The 19,989-nt window shown below is 37.7% G+C and overlaps 2 protein-coding genes across 3 annotated transcripts; one reads left to right on the top strand and one right to left on the bottom strand.

Moving 5' to 3' along the window:
• The first annotated feature begins 4,851 nt into the window (after positions 1-4,851).
• LOC109020714 (lactoylglutathione lyase) lies at positions 4,852-13,163 on the top strand. Of its 2 annotated transcripts, none has more exons than XM_019003248.2 (8): positions 4,852-4,948; positions 5,224-5,343; positions 5,444-5,505; positions 6,376-6,436; positions 11,097-11,176; positions 11,278-11,348; positions 12,019-12,108; positions 12,912-13,163. In XM_019003248.2, the coding sequence occupies exons 2-8, from the start codon at positions 5,251-5,253 to the stop codon at positions 13,010-13,012; spliced, it is 558 nt and encodes a 185-aa protein (XP_018858793.1). In that variant the 5' UTR covers positions 4,852-4,948; positions 5,224-5,250; the 3' UTR covers positions 13,013-13,163. The 2 variants fall into 2 exon arrangements, with proteins under 2 accessions (XP_018858793.1, XP_018858784.1); XM_019003239.2 differs by having other exon boundaries at positions 4,910-5,140.
• Positions 13,164-17,861: 4,698 nt separating this feature from the next.
• LOC109020704 (transcription factor RAX2-like) lies at positions 17,862-19,462 on the bottom strand. The gene is made up of 3 exons (XM_019003230.2): positions 19,298-19,462; positions 19,039-19,168; positions 17,862-18,649 (listed from the first exon to the last, which is right to left on the bottom strand). Exons 1-3 carry the CDS (start codon positions 19,431-19,433, stop codon positions 17,953-17,955), a joined length of 963 nt encoding a protein of 320 aa, XP_018858775.1. The 5' UTR covers positions 19,434-19,462; the 3' UTR covers positions 17,862-17,952.
• Between the last annotated feature and the right edge of the window lie 527 nt (positions 19,463-19,989).

The raw sequence follows: 19,989 nt of genomic DNA on the forward strand, positions 1-19,989 counted from the left end.
TTTTCTTCTCCTGTCTTATTGGTTAAGAAATCAGATGGCTATTGGAGAATGTGTGTAGATTATAGAGCCTTAAACAAAGCCACCATCAAGGACAAATTTCCTATCCCAGTTATTGATGAGCTTTTAGATGAATTATTTAGAGCTAAAATGTTCTCGAAGCTTGATTTAAGATCTGGTTACCACCAGATTCGAATGAGGGAACAAGAAATTGAAAAAACTGCATTTAAGACCCATGAGGGTCATTATGAATTTTTGGTAATGCCTTTTGGCCTTACCAATGCTCCAGCAACATTTCAAGAGTTGATGAATCAAATATTCAAGCTATTTTTTAGAAGATTTGTGTTAGTCTTCTTTGATGACATATTGGTTTACAGCAGCAGTATTGAAGATCATGTGAAGCACCTTAGCTCTGTCTTAGAGGTACTAAAGAGTAATGAATTATTTGCTAAAATGTCTAAGTGCAGGTTTGGCGTGAAGCAAATTGATTACTTGGGACATATCATTTCTGAAGCTGGTGTGAAGGCTGATCCAGCTAAAATTTCTGCTATGAGTGATTGGCCAGTTCCTAAAGGGTTAAAGTCTTTAAGGGGATTTTTAGGCCTAACTGGCTATTACAGAAAATTCATTAGGCATTATGGGAGCATAGCAGCTCCTTTAACTCAGTTGTTAAAGAAGGGATCATTCCAATGGACTGGGGAAGCAACAAGAAGTTTTTGGGAATTGAAGGCTGCTGTGATTGAACCACCTGTCCTTGCCTTACCTGATTTTGCAAAGGTATTCACCATTGAGTGTGATGCCTCGGGTTTGGGATTAGGAGCAGTATTGATGCAAGAAGGGCACCCTATTGCTTTTTATAACAAAGCTCTTAAAGGCAGGGCCTTGTTGTTATCAACATATGAGAAGGAATTCTTAGCATTGGTATCTGCTGTTGCGAAATGGAGGTCTTATCTTTTGGGTTAGTCTTTCAAAATTAAGACTGACCAGCAAGCCTTAAAATTCCTCTTGGAACAAAAGATTGGCACTGAATCTCAACACAAGTGGCTTTCTAAATTGTTGGGTTACAATTTTACAATGGATTACAAAAAAGGGAAAGATAATAAAGTTGCTGATGCCCTTTCCAAAAAAAGTGAGGAAGATTTTGCTACTTTGGCTATAATATCATTCCCAACACCACTTTGGCTTGATGAGTTAAGGCAAAGCTATACCTTTTCACAGAAAATTGGTGAGATTTGTAGCCAACTGCAGCAAGGGATTGGGGAGCATAAGCATTATTCTTTGCAAAATGGCTTGTTACTCAGGAAAGGCAGATTAGTGGTTGCACCTGAGTCACCTTTTAAGGTGAAAATTTTGCATTTCATACATGATAATCCCCAAGCGGGCCACGTGGGGTATCACAAGACTTTGCACAGAGCTAAACAAGATTTTTATTGGGAAGGCATGAGAAATGATGTAAAAAAATTGGTGAGGGAATGCCAAGTCTGCCAGGTCAGTAAGCATGAGACCATACCTTCTCCTGGGTTGTTGCAACCCTTACCTATACCAAATTCTCCATGGTTTGACATCTCCATGGATTTCATTGAGGGCCTTCCTATGTCAAAAGGGGTAACTGTGATTTTCAATGTGGTGGATAGATTGACTAAATTTGGTCATTTCTTTTCACTTTCTCATCCTTATACAGCAAGCAAAGTGGCTGAAGTTTTTTTTTCGGGTGTCTTCAAGTTGCATGGTATGCCAAGATCTATAGTCTCGGACAGAGACCCAATTTTTCCAAGCTCTTTTTGGAAAGAGTTGTTTAAGCGGCAAAGTACTAGTTTGAACTTTAGTTCAACTTATCATCCACAATCCGATGGGCAAACTAAAGTTTTAAACAAGTGTTTGGAATCTTATCTTAGATGTTATACCTGTGACAAGCCTAAGGAATGGAGTTTGTGGCTTCCTTTAGCTGAGTGGTGTTATAACACTACATGTCATTCATCTATTGGCATGACACCCTTTGAAGCTTTATATGGGTATCCTCCACCCAAGTTGGTTACATATGTTTCTGGAATTACTTCCAATGCAGCAGTTGATCAACAGCTCAAGTCAAGAGAACAGGTCTTAGCACTATTGCACACCAATTTACAAAAGGCTCAACAGAGAATGAAGTTTTATGCAGATAAGAAGAGATCTGACAGGCAGTTTCAAGTGGATGATTGGGTGTATTTGAGACTTCAGCCTTATAGGCAGAAGTCAGTTGCTCTCAGGCACAATTTGAAGTTAGCTCCAAAGTTTTATGGACCATTCAAAGTTGTACAAAAGATTGGTACCGTAGCTTATAGATTAGAATTACCATCAACTTCAAAAATTCACCCAGTTTTTCATGTTTCTTGCCTAAAGAAGAAACTGGGTCAACAGATTAAGGCTTTGCCAACACTTCCACCTGTGGATTCGCAAGGATAGATTCAGCCAGAGCCTGAAACTATTTTGCAAAGGAGAATGAAACAACAAGGCCATCATATTGTTACTGAAGTGTTAGTCAAATGGACTGGAGCAAGTGCAGAAGACAGCACCTAGGAATCCTTATGGAAACTCAGACAAACCTATCCTCATTTGGTAGGCACTTTACTCTAGAACCAGAGGCTGTGCTGCTGGCCTTGTGGTCAAGGGTCTTATGGGGGAGGGCATTCCAGAATGGAGAAAAGGATTGTAGCCTTGTGGTCAAGGCTTTCTAAGGAGGGAAGATTGTTAAGTGTGAAATAAAGTCTAACGGAATTAACTGTAAGTTGAATACGGGGCGTTTTGATATTAAGTAGTTGAGTGTTAATAAAACGGTGTGTTGAAGGAAGTGAGTTACGATTATAAATAGCAGTAGTTAAACGGGACGTTTTGTAAAGGCGGTGTAGGCTGTCTATAAAAGGGAGGGAAATCAATTGGTTGCATATGAAAGCTGTTGTAAGGAGGTTAGAGAACCCTCGAAGTTCTCTATGCAATAAGATCTCAAGGTGTTCTTAAGTTTTCATTCATTTCTATTGTATTTTTCCTCATCATCATAACTGTTACGTTACAGATTAACTAAAGATGAAAAAGTTATATATTAGTCAAAATTTGAAGAATAATATAGCCAATCCAATGCTAATGCTCTTACTATTTTGATTCAAATTGATGTTATAGCCGTTGGATATGTGAATTTATGAAGTATGATTATGTTTTGGGATATAGTAATTTTAGTGCATTGTGTATTGTGTATATGTTAGGTGTACTGCATCTTTAACTGTGATAAACGGGATTATATGACCTTATATTACATGTTGCGATGGTCAAGCTCTATCAAATCCCAAGTGGAGCCTGCTGGCATCACGCCATACCTGGTCCAAAAATGTTTCTTGACATATCCAACCTCAGACAAAGCCTTTACAGCCCTTCTTGCATCCTCTTAAGCTCATAAACTCAAGCTCTCTATTGCCATCCTCGAGGAAGACCCAAAAATCATTTACAAAGCTCTCCAAGATCGTAAGGCCAATCAAATTGGCAAATAGACTTTTTTATCCAAGACATACCGTGGGCTCCTAAAAGTCAATCCCAGTTGGAACATCTCGTATTTTTCGTACTGCAAATTCTGATGCGCACAAGCGAAAGGGGTCGCATCCTCTCCTCATATGGGAATCACTTCCATTTCCTCTGACATTCTCTGCTTATTTCCACATTGGAAAGGATCCCCAATGTCCCAAAAGCCTTCTTATTTTGAAGTCGGTTTCTAAATTTTAAAAATATTTCACACCAAGGACTTTTCAAAAACAGAAACCTTAGCCATATTAATAATATTTACGAGAGCCATTCAAAATAAATATTTAAGTATGTATAGATTTAGTAATGAGTTGAGATGATTTAAAATAAGTTAAATAAAATATTATTAGGATATTATTTTTAATATTATTATTATTTTGAGATTTGAAAAAGTTGAATTATTTATTATATTTTATGTAAAAATTTGATAAAATTGTAATGATGAGTTGAAATGAATTTCTAATCTAAATTGAGACTTAGCCATATTATTAACCATATTAATAAATGATTTGATGTAATGTCTTATGTTATTAATGAAATTTAATTTCATTTAAAAAAAAAACCCATTGGCGGAGAATAGCTTCCCTCGTGGAAGACATCAATAATTCTGTGTTCTGTCCCTTTGTAGACTGCCATCAAAATTCATACTGCCAATTTCACGTAATATAATCTCTTTAAATGGATATTAGAAGCATTCTCGTAACATAATTTCCATTAAAATATAGTCTTCTTTTCTAAGAGGTGCTGCTCCGACCCACCTTGAACAGTACTGCCCCAACATGTATCCTATTTTTTATCGAAAAAATGTTAATTATTTTATGATCTGGTAGGATGAGATAATGAGATAATAAAAGGGGAAATTTTTAAGAAATAATATTACTAGGCCCACCGAAAATTCTACACATTTTTTCTACCGAATGGTGTAATTGTTTTTTTTTTTTCCCTATTTTTTCAAATATTTTTTAAATCCATTTAAACTTGTTTTAAAATAAAAAAAAAAATCACAAAATTATTAAAAAATAATTTTTTAATTATTAACTAAAAAAATATTTAAATAAAAAATAAAAAATTATACTTTTTGTATGGCTATATCATTTTTTAAAAATCGTTTAGATAGTGAGATGAGATGAAATTGATTTTAGTTGAATTGAATAAAATATTATTTTTTAATATTATTATTATTTTAAGATTAAAAAAGTTAAATTATTTATTATATTTTATATATAAATTTTAAAAAATTATTATAATAACATAAGATAAAAGAAATAAAATTGATTGAGAGAATTTACGTAAGCAAACGGTGGCACCTCCCCCATGTTCTCGTCGGAGTATAAAACCCGAGGTGACTTCACCCTGTCAAAAGACTGGAGAGAGCCACTGCCTCTGCTTCCTATATCACGAAAAGGTAAAGACTATCTCCTATCTCCTACTTTCATTTGCTCCCTCTCACCCTCTCTCTCTCTCTCCATCCACTTTGTCTTTGTCTATGGCCTCCTCTTCCCTCGCCTGCACCTTATGCCGCTTCTCTTTCTTCCGACTAACCACCAAAACCTTTTTTCCATATTCGGTCCCGTTCTCCCTCCCCCCCAAAACTAAGGTTTAAAACAATTGCTCCACAATTTTCACATTTTTAATTTTCTCATCCGTTTAGTTATGTGTTTATTTTGATTCAACATCCAGCATCCGAACCGATTTCGATTGTTCTCTATGGCTTCGGAACCAAAGGAATCGCCGGCCAACAATCCGGGCCTCCACGCAACCCCAGATGATGCCACTAAATCTTACTTCATGCAACAAACTGTATGTAGATTGGCTTTCATATATATTCATGTACATTCTGTCCGCGCTTCTGTATTCTTTTCACCGGTTTAGTTAAATATTTGTGACTAATTGATTGCAGATGTTTCGAATTAAGGATCCGAAAGTGAGCCTTGACTTCTATTCTCGCATCTTGGGCATGTCGTAAGTTTTTGGTTCCTTCTTTCTTTAAAAATAACTTCTTGTCAATTTTCTTATGCTGATATATGTGATATAATGTGCTGTTTTGTGGTCGTGATTGTATGGTTTTTAGTGGAAAATATACTTTGTTTCTGAGACTAACGCAAATGTATTGATACTGCCGAAATTTTAAATTTTAATTTAGGCATGTTTGGTGCTTTTTTATTTTTATGTAAGCAGTCCAAATTGGTCTTTATGTATTTTTCATTTTTATGCTCTGAATTGTACAAAAGTACCTGGTTGCAAGAAGTTGCCTGGGCAGTTTTGCTATCACATAGGTCAGTTCGGAATCTGGGAGGGTGACACTAGAGAGACTAGAGTGACCACCTTAACAGCTAGTCTTCCAATAAGACTCAAAACAACCTTACGTAATTGATGCTAGCTCTTTTCCTCTCTACCAGCTTTTCTTGCTTTGCCTTACTGGGGAATGGACTTCCTTTCTGGAATGCTTTTTTGGGGAGGGATAGGATTTGTTTTTATTTAAAAATATATCATTTTTCCCTCAAAAGGGTGGTATCTAACATCTAGTGTCTATCACCCATGGTGACTTTGCTTCTAAGTTACTTCAAAGTTTCTATGAGTTTATGATGAAATCATAACGACAATTGCATGTTTACTGTATTGCTACCTCATGTTTTCTTAGTTGAAGATATCGCTTTATTTTGATTTGATTTTTGAATATGTTGTATTTGCACCGTATAGTAACTTTGCTTTTAAACCAATTTATCAGTTAAATTGTATTGAAAATTTTCATCTTTGACATGTTGGAGTGGACTTAGAGGTTTCCATGCATTGTCCAAATTAAAAGTTTATGTTGATTTTCGGATATTTCAGGTTGCTGAAGAGATTGGATTTCCCAGAAATGAAGTTTAGCTTATACTTTCTGGGCTATGAGGTAAATACATGGCATCGCTTATGCAAGGCATATTGTCTTTGTTAAGGCCATAGTGGCTGTCAGAACTTTTTATTTTTTATTTTATAAGTAAGAGTACTTTTATTAATACGAATGAAATAGGCACGACCCGTGTACACAGGAAGTATACAAAAGAACACCTAAATACATTCTAAGATCAAGAGAATAAAGACAAGAAGTCATGCACATTGTTTCCATTTAGCACAATGGCTGAAAACCAAAGCATTAAAGTGTGTAAGAAAAAATTCTGCAGTTCCGCCATTGTGCTCTCCCTATCTTCAAAACACCGCTCTTTTCTTTCTGACCAAATATACCACATAATGCACAATGGAATCATTTTCCACACTGCTGCCACTTGAGGACAATCTTGAATCTCCCTCCAACAAGCCAATAAATCCACCACCCTCGAAGGCATCGTCCATGCAACGTCGACTCTTCTAAAGATCTCATCCCGCAACACCTTTGTCTCCTTATAATGTAATAGTAAGTGGTCCACTGATTCTCCATTCTTTTTGCATAAATAGCACCAACCCATCACAACGCAGCCCCTCTTTCTCAAATTGTCTGTGGTCATCATCTTCCCAAGAGTAGCTGTCCATACAAAGAATGCCACTTTAGAAGGCACACGAGACTCCCAGATAGACTTCCAAGGGAAATGTGCATCAGCTTGTGATATCAATATTTTGTAATACGCTATGACTGTACATTTTTTGCTGCCATTAACCCTCCACTGCAACTTATCCCTCTGTGCTGTAGTGTTTCCCGTGGCATATATCAAGCTGAAAAAATCCAAAACAGTGGGCAATTCCCAACCATGAAAGTCCCGGTTGAAGAGGACTTCCACTGAGGAGAGCCGTTAGGGGATACCCGCACATTTGCCACAGAAGCTTCACTGTTCGCTGCAATACTATAGAGGGCTGGAAACACCGTGTTAAAAGCCTGATCTCCACACCAAACATCTTTCCAGAGCCTAATTCTTGTACCCTCTCCAGCCACAAACCAGGTATGGCTTACAAAACTCGACCACCCCTTCCTAATGAATTTCCATAAGCCCACACCATACCCTCCCCACACTTCCTTGGAGCACCAACCCCCCCACTCACTTCCGTGTCTACAAACAATAATTTCCCTCCACAACGATTCCCCCTCCGAGTGGTACCTCCACAACCATTTACCCAATAAGGCTTTATTAAATGTCCTCAAGTTACACACTCCCAATCCCCCATTCGAAATTGGGGAGCAAACTTTGGACCAATTAACGAGATGAATTTTCTTTTCCTCCCCCACTCACCCCCATAAGAAGGCCCGAAATAGTTTCTCAATCCTCTTCGCCACTCCTACAGGTAAAGGGAACAAAGATAAAAAATAGGTGGGAAGGTTCGTTAGAGTACTCTTAAGAAGTGTGAGCCGACTCCCTTTTGATAAATACATTTGTTTCCAACTAGCTAGCCTTTTATCTATATTCTCCACGACCACATCCCAAATGGCTCTAGCCTTAAAAATTGCTCCCAACGGGAGGCCCAAATATTTCATAGGCAACAAGGATACTTTACAATCCAAAGCCTAGCCAAGCTGTTGATGTTGGGCATTGCACCCACTGCGACCATCTTGGATTTACTTAGGTTCACCTAAAGCCTCGACACAGCTTCAAAACATAATAAGAGAGCTCGTAGAGTTTGAATCTGGCCATGATCAGCTTCACAAAAAAGAAGAGTATCATCTGCAAACAAGAGATGAGAAATTATGATTGTGCCATTATTACCATTACCCACCGAGAACCCTGATAGAAGACCGCCTCCCACTGCCACCTTTACCATTTGGCCAAGTGCCTCCATGACTATAACAAAGAGAAGAGGAGATAATGGATCCCCTTGCCTCAACCCACAAGAACTGTTAAAAAACCAGCAGGGGTGCCATTCACTAGCACTGAGAAACGGGCGGTGGAGACACAATGTTGAATCCAAGAAATCCATCTATCACCAAAGCCACATCTCCCAAGTAGGTATATGAGAAAATCCCAGTTCACATGATCATACGTCTTTTCCATGTCAAACTTGCGTAAAATGCCGGGGACTCCCTCCCGCAACCTATGATCCAAGCATTCATTGGCTATAAGAACCAAGTCTAAGATTTTTCTCCCTCGAACAAACGCATTTTGAGGCTTAGAAATAATTTGTTCCAAAACCAGACTTAGGCGATTGGCCAAGACCTTCGCAATGATCTTATAAACTCCACTTACTTGGCTTATAGGATGAAACTCCTCAATTGTTGTGGTCCCATGTTTCTTTGGAATAAGAGCAATGAAAGTTGCAATGAGGCATTTTTCAAACTTTCTGAAAGAGTGGAATTCCCCAAAAACTTGCATGACGTCACATTTTATAATATCCCAACATGCTTGAAAAAACCCCGTCGAAAAGCCATCTGGGCCCGGTGCTTTATCCTTGGCCCTACTAATAATAACCTTATGAATTTCATCTTCTTCAAAAGGTCTTTCCAACCAACTCGCACTCTGCAAATCAATGGACTCAAACAACAAGCTATCAAGCTTCGGCCTCTAACATGCCAGTTCCGTGAGGAGATTCTCGTAGTAATGCACAATATGATTTTCTAACTCAAAGGGGGAAGTGAGCACTTGAGTACCTAAGTGAAGAGTCTCAATGGCATTGTTATGCCCATGAGAATTATGAAAGGATTTCGTACAATTATCTCCTTCTTTCAGCCATAGGGGCCCTAGATTTTTGTCGCCATGAAGTCTCCTCCATCAACAGAACCCTCTCCAAGTCTGTCACTACTGAATTCTTCCTCAATTTTGCCTCCTCCTATGTATCTCCCATCAACTTCCTTCCCTCTAGATCCTGTAATTCCTCCATAAGAGACTCTTTTTGGTTGACAACATTACCGAAAGCTTCCAAGTTCCACTTTTTTATATCTTGTTTCAACGCCTTAAGCTTACCTGCTAGAATGAAACTGGGAGTACCTTCAAATTGGTAAGAGGCCCACCAATGTCGCACCTTCTTCACAAAACCATCATCTGCTAACCACATATTTTCGAACTTGAAATACCGATGTCCCCCATGAATGCCTCCACAATCTAATAGAATAGGAAAATGGTCCGAGCAAACACAGGGTAGCCTCTTTTGACACAAATTCTGAAAATGAGCCTCCCATGAGGGAGAGGCTAGAAATCTATCCAATCTCGACCATCCCCGACTATTAGACCATGTGAACTCGCCACCGACCACAGGAAAATCCATGAGATCTAGATCAAAAATGAATTCCGAGAACTCTTCCATAGCTAGAGAGAGTCGACAATCCCTTGATCGCTCGCGAGGAAAACGGACGATGTTGAAATCCCCACCATACACCACAACACCGCCCATGAAAAAGCATAAGCCCACCAATTCCTCCCAAAGTGTTCTCCTATCTCTATCCAAGTTAGGGCCATATATACCTGCTAAAGCTCACTTCCACCCATCTACCACATTTTTAAAATGGCTAGCAACCGAAAAAGAGCTACCGCCTCCACCACCCTTTTATCCCACATAAGGAGAATACCACCTGACACTCCAGACGAAGCCAAATATGACCAACCCACATACAAACACCCCCGCAAACTACGAATAATTCTTCTATCAATGACCCGCAACTTTGTTTTTTGTAAACACACCACATCAACCTTCTATGATCGCAATAAAAATTTAATGCGAAGACGCTTATTGCGATCATTAAGCCCCCGCACGTTCCAAGAGAGGATCTTAGGCTTCATAAGCAAAGTGGCTCCCCTCCCCTTGAATCTACCCCTTCCACCACTCCCTTCCTTTGCTGCATAATTAATAGTACATTTAAGCCTATTAAGTTCCCGATCTCTCTTATTGGCGGACTTCAAACTGTTGTCTTCTTTCAGCCATGAGAAATCCAAGTTTCCTCCATCCCACTCCATTCGTATCTTCAGGAATGAAGATGCAACTCCGACGACCTCCCCCGCTGTACTCCATTAACGCCATGAAGAAACCTCTGAAGTTCGAACACTGCTGGGCTATATACCCTCTATCTCCTTCTCGGTGTGCAGAGTAGAACCCCTTCCTCCCAACCTCCAGGCTATCTTCCAAGGGGACCAACGAGCTATCGCTAGACCCAAACTCATCTCTGTTGCAACTTTCCAACCCTTCTCAAACACAGTAACCTGACGTCTATTTCTTACCCCCACAAACATTTTCTGTTCTATTGTAATGCCCTTCGGAGACCCATCCTAAGCTCACCACACCACAAACACCATCGTTTAAAGCAATCACAGACCACCCAAATTATACAGAGGTAAAAGAAGACTGTTTTCCATGGGCAAAACGAAAATGTATGGAGAGCATTTTACAAAACAACAGGCTGTCAGAACTTGGAAGTTACTTATTGCATTTGGAACTTTTTGTTTCTTCACTCGACGCTGTCAGTGTTCTCATAAGCATGTCATGTATCCTTTTTACACTAGTGTGTGTGTGTGTGTGTGTGTTTGTATTTGCATTCCCCCATTCCATTCTGAACAAGTGCATTGCGAGCGAAAACTGAGGTGTCTTTAAGATTAGCTCCCCCCCAACCCCCAAACTGTATGTAACAATCACAATGTTTATGCATATATTTTCTGGTGTAGGATTCAGCATCTGCTCCAGCTAATTCTGTTGATAGAACAGTTTGGACCTTCAGTCAGAAAGCTACAATTGAGCTAACACAGTGAGGATAATATTTTCCATAGAAAAATTCTGTTTTTATGTGCAGAACCGTCTTTTATGCACCCATCCCCTGATATCTTTACTGGCAAATAATTTTTACAGTAATTGGGGTACTGAAAGTAATCCTGAATTCAAAGGATACCACAATGGCAATTCAGATCCTCGTGGCTTTGGTATGTTACTTTTAAAGTTCAATCTGATTACATGTGATTGTGATATATTCTCTGCCCCCACCCCAAAAAAAAATTAGAGATTGATTTTTGAGCCCCTCTTACCGAATACATTTTTCCATCTTCTGTGGCACATATGGAGTGTGACTAATGAATCCCATATTACATAATCCATCCAATGAGAATAAATTGTTTTAAATATTTTATATAATTTAGTTTTCTTTGCCAGAAGAATTAGGAAGGGACTCAAAGCTGGCTTAATTGGTATTGAAAAATTGTTAATTGGGCTAGGTTGATTACCTTGAAGAATGGTGCAAGACATGTGAGATATCCCTGTTCATAGGGGTGATGAGCTATAAAGATTCACTAGTCAACATATTGGTCTTCTACTGTTGTATATGCAAATAATTTTGAGTATCTGTCAAACATATTTATATGTAAGTTTTCCCTGTACCCAAAAGGAGCTGTATTGGTAAAAATTGTATTTCTATTCAGTGCATTTGCTTAGCATCATAATCAAACTTTGTTGGCATCAATGGTATTCCATTGTTTTGGTGTGTGTGTGTGTGTGTACAGGAGAGTAGTACATATTCTCATTCATTGATTTTCTCCATCTTTGGGGTAAGAATGATGGCATTTAAATTTTCTCTCTTTATTGTCTTATTGTTTTAAGGACATATTGGCATCACTGTTGATGACACCTACAAGGCATGTGAAAGATTTGAACGCCTGGGTGTGGAGTTTGTAAAGAAACCAGATGGTGGTAAGCCAGCTGTATGATATTATTTAATTCATTTCACAAGATCTGGTTACTCCTTTATGTTCATTATCATCTCAAGTTCAACTTATGGGTGAAAGGTGGAAATTACAAGTCATTTGTGAATTTCAAAACTGGTGTAGCCTAAAAAATCTCTTCACAACTCCTCTATCTAAGAAAATAACTTGGATTTTTCTCAAGGGGAAGATATGAATCAAAATTGTGAAATTTATGCAGGGGATGTTGTTGATGATAAGCATTTTCATGATCCCTATTTTTTTTCTGAAAAATGTCTTGAAGGGGATTACTTAGAGGTCCAAATATTCCTATATTTCCAGTGGTTTCTTGGGTATCTGATGGAAAGCCCTTTAGAGGGTCTTATATTTCTAGAGTGCAGTTGTTGAATTTAATATTCTGTATGTGAAGATTATAAATAGATAAATAAATAGATATTTGATTAAGATGGGCATTTAATAGATAAAATGAAAAATGTGATTAAGATAGGCACTTAATAGTTCCTTTGGTTGGAGAAAGAACTTATTGAAGATTATAGCATGTAAGAACTTCCTGATCTGGAGTCAATAACATCATTTTTATAAGTGCTATATTTACTTCTCTTTTATATGTTATTCATTCTGCTTATATATTGTTTGATTTCAATTGTGAGTTGTTAATGAGTAATTTTCTTAATGTAATTCATACTTTTTCTTTCTCCTCAAAATGCTTGATTTGATTATGCATAAGTATGCTCTGTCTAACAGTTATAAAATTATAGTTGCTTGCTTAAGATCTGTGGGTACTGGGTGTAGGACAAATGAAGGGTATAGCATTTATTAAGGATCCTGATGGCTATTGGATTGAGATCTTTGACCTAAAAACTATGGGAACCGTTACTGCTGCTGCTGCTTAAAATAATGATCTGAGACTTCAGTTACTTTTTCTTGTAACTACTTTTGATTATTTTTTATTTCCTGTTGGACACCAACCTTTTACGCTGGCATTCCAAAGTACCGTTTGTGCGTTTTAGTACTTGTCGTAGATCATATCTGCCAATTTAGTCATTTCATGCTTGCACTAAAGGCTTTGTTGACAATGTGAGGCTTTGTTGACAATAAGCTGTTAAGAGGGGAAGGAATGACCTAGTGTCCTAAAAAGAGAGAACGTATCCAAAGAAAGAGTATGGAAACCATTAATCATCTACTACTACCTCACAGGTTAGTGTAGTCGATCAATGGTTTCCCTACTTTTCGTTTACAGACAATGCCAGTCCGTCAAATTATACAATGTTAAGACCTTGCTGTGTAGCGGTCCAAGCAAAGAAAATCGCTTCAAAGGAGGTCTTTTCGTGCCAAAGGCTTTTACATGAAAAGGCAACACTAGTAACTGGACAAAGGGAATGGTAAAAAGTCCTAGCCTCAAACATCCATCTCTAAGAGGGAATCAACCAGAATATCATCTAACGGTCTACTAAAGGTGATATTCCACTGTGGAATGTCATTTTGAAGCTGCAAAATAATCTGCCATTCAAAGCCTTCTTATATTGAGAAATACCAAACAGCTTCAAGAATACCACCTTTAAGGTTTGATCTCTACACCATATTTCATGTACCAAAATCTTATTTTAGTTCCCCAACCTCTTCATATGTAATTAATTCGAGAGAAATCAAACCACCCTGCTCAAATAGTTTTCCACACCCCTTATATCCATTAATTTTTCATTTGAATACCGTCCTTCCCAATACCATATTTAACTTCCATATTCAACCAACCAATCTCTCTGTCATCTTCTTAATGATCACATTAACAAGGATTTCTTATATTATTTGGGGAAGCCCGGTCTCGTTGCAATAGTTTGATGTTATATATGTAAGATGAATGATGAATCTGTGGATAATTTAGTTTTGCATTGCGAAGTACAAGGGCGTTATGGGATACGTCTTTTAGTAGAATTGGCATTACTTGGGAGATGCCTTCGAGGGTTGTAGATTTCGAGGGTGGTAGATTTCTTAGCTAGTTGGAATGGTTTTTACTATTGTTCTTAGGTGGTTTCGATTTGGAGGATGATTCTTTTGTATCTTATATGATGTATATGGATGAAAATGAATGATCGGTACTTTGATGGATAGGGATTGTAAGGGATAAAATATATCATGCCCATGGTATTTTCTAGACCCAGCCCAATGGGGGGGACTCATTAGAAGGGAGGAATAAGAAGAGAGAGGGAATGGACAAAAGATTGAGAGAGTGCAAAGTGTCAGGAGGAAGAGAGGGGAAGTGACATAAAGTACAGGGGAAATGACATAAAGCAAGGGGGACAGACTTCTCCTCGAGAGAGCTTCTTCAACCTCACGAAAGGGGTTTTAGAGACTATATTTCTACCAGAAGATAGACTTTCGAGATCTATTGTACAATGAGGATGAGAGACTATGAGAGACTGTAAAACAAGTTTATTATAGTAGATCCTCTCCTCTCCAAGCCCCTATGGACGTAGGTCCAGTGTTGAATCACGTAAATCTGTGTCTCCTTTTATTTATTTTCTCTGCATTTGTTTACTGTTCACTTCCAAGGATGTACGCACAGACACCATATAGCCGCACTGGACCACCGCCAGGAATTCCACACAACACTGATTGAGGCTGAGATCATCATCGCTGGCCGGGAATGACACTTTCTTCCCTTTTGGCTTGTTGTGCTGATTTTAGGCTTTAAATGTTGGCATTGTCTGTGGGATCTAATTCACTTTCTAAACTGAAGGTGAGAGAATGACGATTTTCCAACGTGCTAAAATCATTAAACGAGTAGATGACATTTTTCTAGATAAATGTTCTTAATCTTTTGACTTTTATTTTTATGAAAAACACTACTACGAAAAATGGGCGAGCAAACCTTTCTTCGCCCACCTAGGAACCTAATTTACTCGCTAATTAAACAGCAAATACTTAGTGCACTTTTAGTGCATTGTGTAAAAACGGCGAGATACACCCACCGGGCATGAAGGACACAACAATTGATGATTATGAAAGTGCACTGTGCACCACGTGAAGCATGCATGTTGTGCAGGGCATGCACAATAGCGTATAGGTGCACAATAAGTGCACCCCAGTGGCACAAGGCGGGCAACAAGCGGCCTCACTGTTGGAGACTGCACTGATGGACAACCAAGCAAAATCGGCGGGGACCACACCGCGCAACTCCCACGAGCTGGTAGGATCCATCCCGCAGGCCACAAGGGAGGCCCAGGATAACCACCGGAGGCCACCACTGGGGTCGTCGACGTCTTCTATCTTTGGTGGAACTCTCACTTCCTGAATCGTGGGGGGCGGGGCTAGGGCATCGCCTTTTTTTATTAAACTTGGGTGTCGAGTTTAAAACTGGTACCTGGATGTCAAAATCACATTCAGGTTGGATAGGCCTGGATTTAAAGATGCGGGTACCAATTAGGGTTTGTTCCAAACTGAAATCCATAACTGGAATCTGATTATTTGAATTTCAAATCAGGTCGAGAAAAAATTTAAGTAGGATAAACAGTCCTAATTTATATATAAATTATAATATGTTGCGTCTAAGTCCTCTCATCTTGGAAAGAAAAAAAAAGTATCATTATCTGTTATACCTACCGTCTGGTCAACAACCAGCTAATCTAGCTAATGAGGTCACAGACAAAAGTCAATCAAACCCACAAATTACATGGTTCTGATATTTAGGTTTGAAATGTGTGCAAATACAATCTTCAACTAATACAATGTGACCCTCGAAGAACAAAAGCTTGATGTCTATTCTCTACACAAACTTCCAAATTCTGTATATGTTAATCCTCTTTGTTGACAACAGATCATCTCCTTGATAATTTAATTCCATTTAAAAAGACTTTCTTGAAAAAATAATTAGGTTAAAATATTTCAACTGTCAGATTGTCAGTAGGTTCCACACCTTTTGACCTTTACACTTCACTAGAAAAGACATTCCTAGAAAAAGCTTTCGCCAATGCTTAAAATATAGCAATGAAATTAAACGAAATTTGTTTAAAAATATGACTGAGCTAGCTAGCTAGCTGGCAACCCACTTATTTTAATTAATCTAAACCCATTGAACATTCAGAGATGTAGTAAAGTCGAAAAGGCCTGCAGATTTTTCTTTTATTTTTTTTTTAATTTCTTTAATTATTAGATCAAGATTAGTGGTTGGAGATTATCTACTAATTTTTAATACTAGCCAAACCAGACAGTACTTTTCCCTGACAGAGATATTGTTCACCATATAATTTGGAGCCGTACAGAGTTTAAGTTTTCGTTTTTTTTTTTTTATTTTATTTTTTTTAGAGATGAGATAAAATTAAATGAGATTAATTAAAATTTAAAATAAATTATTATTAGAATATATTTTTTAATATTATTTATATGTTGAGATTTAAAAAAGTTGAATTGTTTATTTTATTTTATATAAAAATTTAAAAAATTGTAATGATGGGATGTCATATTTTCAAAATTTTCAAAATTTTAATATTAAAGACTAGTTCCCAATGGGAATTCCCTGTTAGTTTGTCGTTAAAATTTGGTCATCTCATCTTTCCTTTCTTTCTTCTCTCCCTCTTTTTGTTTTTTTTTTCCTTTTAATACCTTTCGTCATATGCGTAGGTTTTGGAGTTCAAAATGTAATTAATCTAATGAAACAGGAGTACTCATACAACGTACAATAAGAAATTGTTTAGATAATGAGATAAAATAAAATGATTTAAGATAAATGTTGAATAAAATATTATTTTTAATATTATTATTTTAAAATTTTAAAAAAATTAAATTATTTATTATATTTTATATAAAAATTTAAAATAATTATAATGATGAAATGAAAAGAATAAATAGTGTTTTCCAATAAAAAAATACCATTAAGGACGTCGCTCCCTCATGTTCAACCTACAAATAGGGGTCATTCAGTGCGTGATCGTGGGCCGACTCGCAATAAGGCAGAAGTTTAAGCCTCTATTTAAGCATCCCTCCCACCTAAATTAAAAAAAAAAAACAGGAAGCGTGGACAAGTTTGCACCTTGGATCACATGACCTGGTTCTTGGAAAAAGATTCTGGGTTTTTTTTATTATTATTTCCTCGCAAGCAACGCCAACCATCCAAGGGCTCAAATTGACCGTTGTTGCACGTTACGGGACAATAATTCAGCAGGGGTATTATAGACTTTTCCTTTGGGCAGTGCATTTTTTCACCACCAGAGTCTACATGATTAGGGTGCTCTATCTCCCAGACAGCCAATTAACTTGAAAATAACAGAAATGCTAAACCTTGGGTTTTGAAAGAGACAATTTTTTATTATTATTTAATGATTAAAAAATGTTTTTTTTTAATAATATTGTCAATTTTTTATTTTTTTTTAAAAAAGATAACTTTTTCAATGGCTGTAGTGGTCCTCAAAAAATAAAAACTTTAAAATCTTTTGAGAAACAGAAGAAAAGAGAGAAAAAGCAACGCTAGAGCAGTACTGCAGGCTTGGCCAGTTTTGTCATTATGTTTACATCAGATTCTGGTTATTCAATGATATAATCAATCTCTAGTTTTCATAACTTTTTTATTTCTGATTGGAGATAGCGCCAGTGAGGGCAGGCAGGGCCGTACAACAATATGAACGTCATCATCGTCCGCTCCCAAAAAGAAATGCACAGAAGAAAAAGAAGACCTACCATGTACTGTCAAGAAGAAAAACGAAAAAAAAAAAGGAAATATTTCATTTCATCAAAACACAGAACCCCAGATACTCCAAGTCTTATCTGAATCTCCCCCACCACCATGCCCCTTACCCCATCAAATCTTTCTGATTTTACTTACAGTCAGACGTCAGTTTTTTCAGTAGAAGTACGTGACCTTCTCTGCTGTCTTGCTTTCATCAACATTGAACAAGTTGTTAGCACCACTATTACTCCTGATAACAAGTTGCTTAACATCCTCAAGATCACACTCTAATGGGACTTTATCTCCAAAGTACGCATGCGGCGTCTCAGCCCATTGGCTTACGTTTTCACCTCCATTTCTGCCATAATTAAGCATGAACTTCTGGTTTTCTTCTAACCCATCCGAGATGTAGCCCTGGAAAGCCATCACTTCTTGTTTAATCCCTCTGCCATAGCTGATCTGAGTACAGCTCCCATCAGAAGAACTGCAGCTTCCTTCACTTCCAAACATGAGGAGGTTCTCTTTCACAGGATAATACTGCATGAAACTCGCCCGGCTCTCCTGAGTCTGGAAAACAGATGGATGGGTGGCCAAAGAAGTGCTGCTGCTTAAAAAACTCGGTGGGATTGAAGTACTGGGATCCAGACCAGAGAAAGATTTAGTTGTTGAGGTATAATAAGAGCTGCATTCCTTGTAGAGTGAAGATGATAGTGGTTGAGTCTGAAATGGTGGGGTTTGATGAGAAGATTGGAATGGTCTCTCAGATTGAGGATGCATCCCCATGAAAAGCTTCTTCTTCAGCTTGGTGTTCCAGTAGTTCTTGATATCGTTATCAGTCCTGCCTGGCAACTGAGCAGCTATAATTGACCACCTGTAATTGTCAACATATAACCACCATAAGAAGAAAACTTCCAGCATTTGATCTCTAATTAAGAGCTGGGAGGGCATGTTGATCTTAGATCTAAACTTGTCGTGCATGCAATACAATTATCCAAAAATAATAGATTCTTCATAAATGAAAATCACTATAATAAACGTACAGGAGCAAAACCTGAATCTTCTATTTTTCTTCTTTACCATGTTACCCCTTTTGGTTAGGTTCATATGTATTTTGATCTCTTAACAGTGGAGTAAAGTGGAAAAGCGGATATAACAATGATACCCGCGACAGTTTGGGCAATTTTTCGGGCTGATATTAACTGAAATTATTGTTCAGAACAGCAGAGTTTTACAATAAGAATTATGTAGAGATTACTTTACCTGCTTCCAATGCTAGCAAACAGGGCGCAGATTATTCTGTCTTCCTCGTCAGAAAACTCACCATGTTTAATGTTAGGCCTGAGATAGTTAAGCCATCTCAGTCTGCAACTTTTCCCACATCTCTTCAGACCTGATGCAGAACCAAAGCCAAACAAACGAGATAAAAGAGGAACATGAGAGAGAGAGAGAGAGAGAGAGAGAGCAGTTTAAGCATCGTACGTTATGAAGCGGGTTTATCATTGTTTTGAGTTAAACTTACCAGCTTTCTGTGGGAGCGCAATCCAGTTCCCACCAGTTCCATATTTCTGGATGTACTCCTTAAGCTTTGAGTCTTCTTCCGGCGACCATGGCCCCTTCTTGACATTTGCCTTGTCACAACAAGGAGCCCTCCCCATCTCTCTCTCTCTCTCTGGTCGTGTATATATGTGCGTGTGTGAGAAGTGATATGTTTGGTATCCTCTATCCTCTTTAAAGAACCGAAGGTCTCAGAGCCTGATGAATGAACATTGCTTGAGCCTTACAATTAATAATTGGCCTGTTTTTGGAGGTTTGACAGGTAAAAAAGAAATATATTAATTCATAGGTACAAAAGTCAAAATGATAGGTAATGCTCAATCAATTTCTAACTCGTGCTAATTAATTAGAGAATACTATGTATAAGTTACTTATAAGTTACTATTCATTTTCACATCTCATATTTATAATTTTTTTAATATTTTTTATAGAATATAAAGTGAAGAATAGTAATTGATGAGAATAATTTTTGTTAATTATATAAAACTTTCCATCTCAAATGATAGCGCACCATATCAATTATCAACCAATTTTTTTTTTTTAATAAAAATTAGAGGCGGCGACCAGAAATGACTTTCCTACTAAGATATGACCATAGTAGCACCCAACTCGCTGGAGAGCCAGACAGGATGGGCCTAGACAGCGAGAATCACAGGC

Source organism: Juglans regia, chromosome 14, assembly GCF_001411555.2.
Source record: "Juglans regia cultivar Chandler chromosome 14, Walnut 2.0, whole genome shotgun sequence".
In the NCBI taxonomy this organism is placed as follows: Eukaryota; Viridiplantae; Streptophyta; class Magnoliopsida; order Fagales; family Juglandaceae; genus Juglans; species Juglans regia.